Source organism: Otolemur garnettii, unplaced genomic scaffold (genome assembly GCF_000181295.1).
Source record: "Otolemur garnettii isolate 467f Iridium unplaced genomic scaffold, OtoGar3 scaffold00062, whole genome shotgun sequence".
NCBI classification, from domain to species: Eukaryota; Metazoa; Chordata; class Mammalia; order Primates; family Galagidae; genus Otolemur; species Otolemur garnettii.
Window position 1 is genome coordinate 11247217 of NW_003852457.1, and position 7477 is coordinate 11254693.

At 37.6% G+C, this 7477-nt stretch overlaps 1 protein-coding gene across 1 annotated transcript in view; it reads right to left on the reverse strand.

Moving 5' to 3' along the window:
• Positions 1-5461: 5461 nt before the first annotated feature.
• LOC100952422 (sulfotransferase 1C3) overlaps positions 5462-7477 on the reverse strand; it is a 19923-nt gene continuing 17907 nt past the window's right edge. The window contains exons 6-8 of the mRNA XM_003792902.2: positions 7199-7293; positions 6890-7070; positions 5462-5574 (exon numbers count right to left, since the gene is read on the reverse strand). Of these exons, the coding sequence (XP_003792950.1) occupies positions 5462-5574; positions 6890-7070; positions 7199-7293 (389 nt within the window). The remainder of the gene's footprint in view (positions 5575-6889; positions 7071-7198; positions 7294-7477) is intronic.

The following is a 7477-nucleotide window of genomic DNA, read 5'->3' on the forward strand; positions in this document are numbered from 1 at the left end:
TGATATTCTTATTTTTCCTGTAGCCACTTGGTAGGTTATTTGCACATTCTAACTTATGGACAGAAAAGATAAAAGACCAAAAAAAAAAAATATTTGCATAATCATTATCTCTACTAACACTTTTTGTTTTGTACTTTTTCTATTAATGCCAATCTTGAGTCTTTGTAGTACAAGACTTCATGCTAAAATAATGAATACTTAGCAAAGTTACATGAGTAGAAGTGGAGCTTATTTGAAGAATGACTTGGGGGAGGGGGGCAGGAGTGGACAAGATAAGATACCTCAGAACAAAATTAGCTGCCTGTGCCTTCACAGTTCCATTTTATTCTGTGCACACTTGTCTTGAGGTATTACTTGTGTCTCCCCTACTAAACTAAAGTTTTGAGAGTAAGGACTTGGCCTTTTCATGTTTTTGTTCTCAGGGCTTAGAATATATAGTAGATACTTAAATATTTGTTCAATGGATGAATGGGTGAGAGGGAGAAAGAAGTCAGATATGCCAGTGGTTATGAGTATCTGCAGGTTCGATACCGATATGCAAGGTAAAAAATGCAGGCTCATATGAAAAATGAGAAGAAAAAGTTCTAGGGTTGTAAGATAAGAGATGGCCAGTGTTTGTTAAATAGAAGAATTCAATTCAATCATTTGATTTTATAGAAAAGAAAAAAATGCAGTAGTCTTTCCCCCCACTCTCTCCTAAAAGTTTTATAACAAAGAAAGAAACAAAAAGGAAACTTTTGAGTCATCATTAACAGAGAGACAAAGGATTTTAGTCAGAGGATTGAATGAATTATGTTTCCAGAAACATTTTAAACAGATATTCCATTTTTACCTATACAAATATCTGTCCTCTTGGATCTGGTAGTTAAGAGTATGGAAAATGGAAGCAGACAGGCTCCATCCCTTAGGGCGGGTTTCTGATCTCTAAGCCTCAATGACCTTGTTGGAAAGATAGGAATAATAATGGTACCTCCTCTATAAGGTTGACATGAAGATTATTAAATGAGGTAGAGGGTCGAATTAATAGCATAGATTTATAGGAAGCTCTTGATAAATGTTATCTATTCTCTTGAGCCTTTTTGAGATTTTTTGACTTACATAAACAGAAGTTTCATATGATTTAACATAAATATTATCATCATATTTTTCAGTACAGTGGTGCATCATTATTCTTGGGCTAAGTTTTAAAGATCCTCAATGGATACCTGAAACTTTGCATAGTATTGAACTCTGTACATACGGTGTTTTTCCCTATATATACATTCCCATGGTGAAGTTTAATATATAAATTAGATAAAAGATTAACAATCAATTATAGCAATATATCAGCATCACTACTCTTGTGCTTTGAAGCCATTCTTTAGTAAAATAAGAGTTACCTGAGCATGCTATCATGATAATTGAGCCTTGAACCAAGACAGCTACTGAGTAACTAATAGGTACACAGTGAATATTGTGTGAATCCTCTGGACAAAGGAAGGTTTCCAGTGCACAATTTAAAATTGATGAATTATTTATCTGTAATTTTCTATTTAATATTTTTGGACTGTCAGTAACTATGTAAAGCCATGGCAAGCAAAACTATGGACAAAGGGAACTGTAACTACTGTAATTGGTAGTTTATATCTTCACAGGATAAACTTGCAAGCTTTTATATGTCAAAAGGTACGTATTTATCATTTAAAAATTTTCTAAAGGTAATTGTTATGGAAAGTGTTCTGAAAATTTCAGTGGCTCTTTATTTTTATCCACTATTATAGAATTAATTACTATTAATTACTCTTATTACTACTAACAATAATTATTGGTGTATGTGGCTGGCGCCGTAACCACTGTGCTACAGGCACTGAACCTATATATATATTTTAAAGTAACATATATAGGTATGTATCTTTTAGAAGTAAATAATGTATACGTATATATTTTTAAAAATAAATTATACTTAGTGTATTTCTACTTAAAGTTTAAAATTGTTGAAGGAATGCTATCTAGTGAGCAGTAAAAATTTTGTAGTTCCATTTATTTAACATTATGGTATTTAACTATCAGAAAGGAAAACATGATGGTAAAAGTTTATTGAGAATTTCACATGCCGCACAATTGCATTTCTGCATCTTATGTATGAGAGAGACCTTAGTTTGGACCTCAGAAATATTAAAAATTGTAGTGAGCAAAACATTGCAAATTTGATAAATTTTAGTGAATATCAATGTCAGTCTTTACTATTTTAAAATCAGTATGTTATCTTGATTAATATTTTTCCAAGCCAGCACATTAAAAAAGAATCAGACACTTCATTGTGTGAAGTACTCTGGAATACAAGGTGGCAGGGTTGTATTTTTGTAGCTTATTTTTGCTTTGATGTACAGCAAACGTTTGTTATCTAAAATTTAAATTTTCCATGTGGTTAACTGTTAAGCATTTTATAAGACAGAACTTTTAAATTTTAACTTTCCTCATAGAAAACTTTCTAAACTTTGCTTTCCTGATTTTTTTTTTTAATTTCAGATTAATGTGAGGGTAAAAATAATTAGTTAACATTGTTTGCATTTTTTAGGTAAAATCCAAGGTGTAGCTGAGCCTGTTACCCAGGAGGTGTGCCATATACCTTCCATTGTGTCCATTAGGTGAGAGCTTACCATTCCCCCTCCCTCCTCACCTCTCCATCTTCCTTCCTCCCCCTCCTTCCCCAGTTGAGTTTTATTGTGTTTTTCTCTTGTGCGGGAGTGTAGTTCATCTGCTAGTTTCTTGTTAGTACATTGGATACTTGCTTTTCCATTCTTGTGCTACTTAGGAGAAATTCTTCAACTCCATCTAGGTAAATATAAAAAAGTCTCCATATTTTTTATAGTTGAATAGTATTCCATGATATACCTATATCACAATTTGTTAATCCATTCATAGGTTGATTGGCACTTGGGTAGGTTCTACATCTTGGCGGTTGTGAATTGAGCTGTCATAAACATTCTAGTGCAGATGTCCTTATGGTCAAATGATTTTTTAACTTTTGGGTAGATGCCTAGTAATAGAATTGTGAGATCAAATGGAAAGTCTTAGCATTTTGGGTTTTCCCTGTATTTCTTTCCACAGAAGCTGTATTAGTTTGAAATTCCACCAACAGTATAAAAGTGTTCCCTTTTCTTCACATTTACTCCAGCTTCTCCAGCTTTGAGTCTTTGTGATGTGGGTTATTCTCCCTGGTGTCAGGTGATACCTCAAGGTGGTTTTGATTTGCATTTCTCTGATGATTTGGGGCAATGAGCCTTTTTTACTGTATTTGTTGGCTATTCATCTGTCTTCTTTGGACAAAGTTCTGTTCATGTCTCTTACGCACTGATAAATGGCACTGTTTGCTCTAGCAACAATATCCATGGCTGGGAAATGTGTGGGAAAACTACTGCTCTTATATACCCCTCAAAGCCTGCTCCATTGGGAAACCTTGATTGGAGGCTTTGGGCACTCTGTGTCTATCACTGAATTCTCAACAGCCTGCAGCCAAGACATGGTTCTGAAGGATGAAGAGGAGCTGACCCTCAACATAGAAATATACAACTACTTTGTTCCTGTCTTCTGAGCTTCCATCAAGGTTCTCAAGCCTTTTTCAATTTTTAGCATTCTGTATCCAAAATGCTTTTCCCCAGAGCCCTCAGCCTCTGTTATATAACTAGACTGTCAGCATCCTGCCCCTTAATACCTATAAGACCATGCAAGTGAGCCAAGGGCATAAAGAGAACCACCTTTGTGGTATTTCATCATGGACACTAGAGTCCAAAGGGTCATACAGGAAGTGTTTTTACTAATACTATTTAACTGTTTCAGTTAATAGAGAATCATTTCCAAGTAGGAAAATGAGGCTTAGGGATCCTTTGTTCTCCCCCCTTCTCTTGTGAAGTGTAATTTGTGCTTGTGCAGTACCTGGAGCCCCAGGGCTCTCTCTGCATTGTGGCTTTTCTCTTCTCAGACTGCAAAAGACACTAGTCCTGCAACCTTGTCTTTAATTGCCCTGTCGGTCAGTGGTGATTGGTGGCCTCTTCTGTGCTTACTATGCCTTTAAGGAGCAGCTGTGGAAATCTCTTCCCTGGATCACTAGGTAGATGAGGTTTTAGTTCAGGTAGTTGGGTTACCAGCTGGGTGGAGGCAGTGGGGTGGTGGCTGGAGGAGAAACTCCAGGCCCACCTCTCAGCTGGCTTGGACTCCTTGTACTCATCCTCTCTCTTCCTCACAGGACCTAGGGACAAACTGTTTTCCTTTCTAAAAGATCTCATCATCTACTCTATGCCTTCAAATTTGTTTCCCCTCAAATTTGGCTAGAAAATGGGATCCTATTCCTCTTTTGCTTTATTACTTTAATGAAGTAGGGACAGTAATTGCCAACACAGGGAGATTACTTTGTTCTGTGCATTAGGATTTCTGTATATGGTTCCTGGTTAAGGTTTGAGATGACAATTATACCATCCTGTTCAATTTTACTCAAATTATTTCTGAGTTTAAAACTCTGGTAATCTCTCCATATTCTTGACATGCTCCTTGCTTTCTTGGGGACAAGTAATTCCCATGTCTCTATTGGGCCAGTAGCCTCTCTGAGGCTCCCTGTCCAGTTGGCAGTCACCCCAGAAGTGATGCGTCTCAGAACCATCCCTTCAATAAGGTAATCATCATTGGTTATAGAGAAAGCCAGGTCTTCAGTGGAATACAGTTGAAGCCCTGAATTTATAATAAATCTGAGGTAATACATATTGTTAGTGATATAAAAAAGTCTCATTAAGAGAAATGCAATCCAAAGTCCTAAATGCTTTTGTCCCACATCTTGATTTACAGATCAAATATATTAAGCAGTTTTATTCATATCATCAAAAGATTTTTCAGTGGCACTCACTGCTGGATTTTTTAAAGTCAGGTTCTATTGCTTAAAAAACCAGGTACAAATTAAATTTGGGAAAATTAATCCTAGTCTTTATTTGATTTGTTTTTTTCAGAAGCAATTTATGTATATACACATTATTTTTATATTAGATAAGTTGTGATTCTGAAATCTACTTATTAGCTTTTCCCTCTTACAAGGAATATTTTATACACAAAAGCTCCATGCCTGAGTACAGTCCTTTCTCTAAATAACTGGTCTCATTATAACTACCTGTTATTTTGTTGTGACATCCATATAAGATCAAACATAAGAATGCACAATTCAATTATTTATTCTTACTTTATCTGTTGTTTATAATAAAACATACCTGTAATTTAAAAATCCCCACAATGCCAGCCTCTGCTGCCCATCTTATTTTATTTACTATAGTAACAAGGTTAGCTGGCATTTTAAATCATGTTTAGTATTGCACCAGACTAGCCAAGTCCCTGGGCACAGGAACTGAATGCTAATGAGTTCCCCCCTCCACCACACCTACCCACCCAATAGGATAAAAGGCAAGGTGCTAGGCCTGGTGTCTGTCTTGTTTTGTTCTTCTCAGATCTCTGTGCAGAAGGGCAGTGTGGCCCCTGCCATCTTGTTCTCATAATGCTCATCAAATTTCTCATTCATAGCCACAGTAAAATGGTTCTTCCAGTCTCCAGGCATCCCTGTAGGAGAGCAAAGAAGTTCACGGATGGTGCCTCAGCCTCACTCCACCTGATCTTCCCACTACAAAGCCCACAGCATGTCCATCCTCCTTCTTCAAATTCCACAGTTACCCCACCTGGGCTGGAGCATTCTGCTTCCTAGCACAATTGGGAAGAAGACTTCCTAACCTGAAGTTTGCAACTAGGTACCACTTCCTTGAGGAATTCATACACTGCCCCTCAGGGACAGTGAAAGATCTTACAATGATCTCACTAATGAAGGTGTTACTTGTCAGGTGAAATTAAAGACACTCTTATCATCACAACTGGCATTTGGATAACAGTGATCAACTGCCAACTGGTGCACCCTGGCAGACCAAGGCAGACCTAGGGGAATGTTTACCTCACTTCTCCTAGGGCTTTATTCCTACTGGGTTTCTATCCCTTGGCAAGAAGATTATTCTGAAGAATATTGAACACTGATATCAAATTCTAGATTTTAACTTGCAACCAATGAAATAGAATATTCAGAACAGGGGAATGGTTTCTTAAGGTGATTTTGTTCCATTCAGGTGAGCTGTTATTTGGGGCTCCCTAGGATGTCCCACTTTCCTTTCTTATCATTAATTGTTGTATCTATTGCTCTTTTTTCCCCTGGAATGTTAATCTCTTGGATGCAGAATAAAGACTGTTTCATTCATTCATGTACTCGCTTGCTCACTCATTAGACAGATATTCATTGAGTTCCTATGAAGTGGAAAGTCCTATACTAGGTACCAGTTGAATAAAACTAAACACCACATTCTCCTCTGGACACTCTGTAGTCTTACTGCAAAGATAAATGTAAGAATAAATAGTTAAAAATCTAAGTACTAAGTGCTAATTTAGAGCTCTGAACAAAACCAGTGAAGAACCAAAGGAGAAAGTGTTCAATACTGCTCAGAGGATGCAAGAGCCTTCAGGGAGGAGGCTATGGTTGTCCTGGGTTTCATATTCACAAAGGGTGGTGGTCCTCATAGCAAAGAGCACCATCAGCATTGCCTGAGAATATGTGAGAAAGGTGAAGTCTCAGACCACTTCCCGACCTACTCAGTGAGACTCTCTGGGAGTGGGGACCAGCAGTCAGTGTGCTAGCAAGGCCTACAGGAGATTCTGATGTGACTCAAGTGTGAGAAGCCCCAGCATGTGTTTCTCCAAACAGGCAGGGTGAGGGGAGGAGAAACTCTCAATTTGACTGGATTATGTCACTTTTTCCAGAAAAATGAGTTTAAATTTATTTTGGCACACATGACACAATATTTTTGGAATTGAATTAAATTACAAAAATGTCACTAACCTTTCCTCAAGAATTTTGAGATGGTGTGATCATATAAGTAGGAAGGTGCAGCGGTTTGGCTAGCCATGGGATTTTTGCTCATTACTTCAAATGAGGTGTGGTGGATGATCTTATTTATAATGTCCTCTGACAACGTTTTCTCCAAGAAGTCTAACACCTTGTAGATCTCACATTTTGGATTCTGTCAATGGAGGAAAATGGCATTATGAAGAGGGTGAAGAAGGAAGAGCTTGGCCAACTCAAGAGACAGCCTGTTGTCTGCCTCCTGAGGAGGCAGAGTTAGGTCTCACCCACCTTAGTGCCACTTACCTTTTTTATGTCCTCATAGAAGAGATAGAGGATCTGGTGTTTGTCCTTTGCATCCCACCACCCCTTCACGTGGTCATACCAGGACCCATAAGCCACTGGAAGAGGTAGGAGCTCTGTTAGTTTTCAATACCAGGCCAAACCCAAGGCAATGAGATAATTTAATGTTTCTGGAAAATAACTACCCATAACTTGCATTCAGCTTACTTCTGAATGTGCAAAGTGGGCATAAAGATTTGTTTGAAGGATGATACAAATCTTGTCCACAGAGGAAGTGTCCAC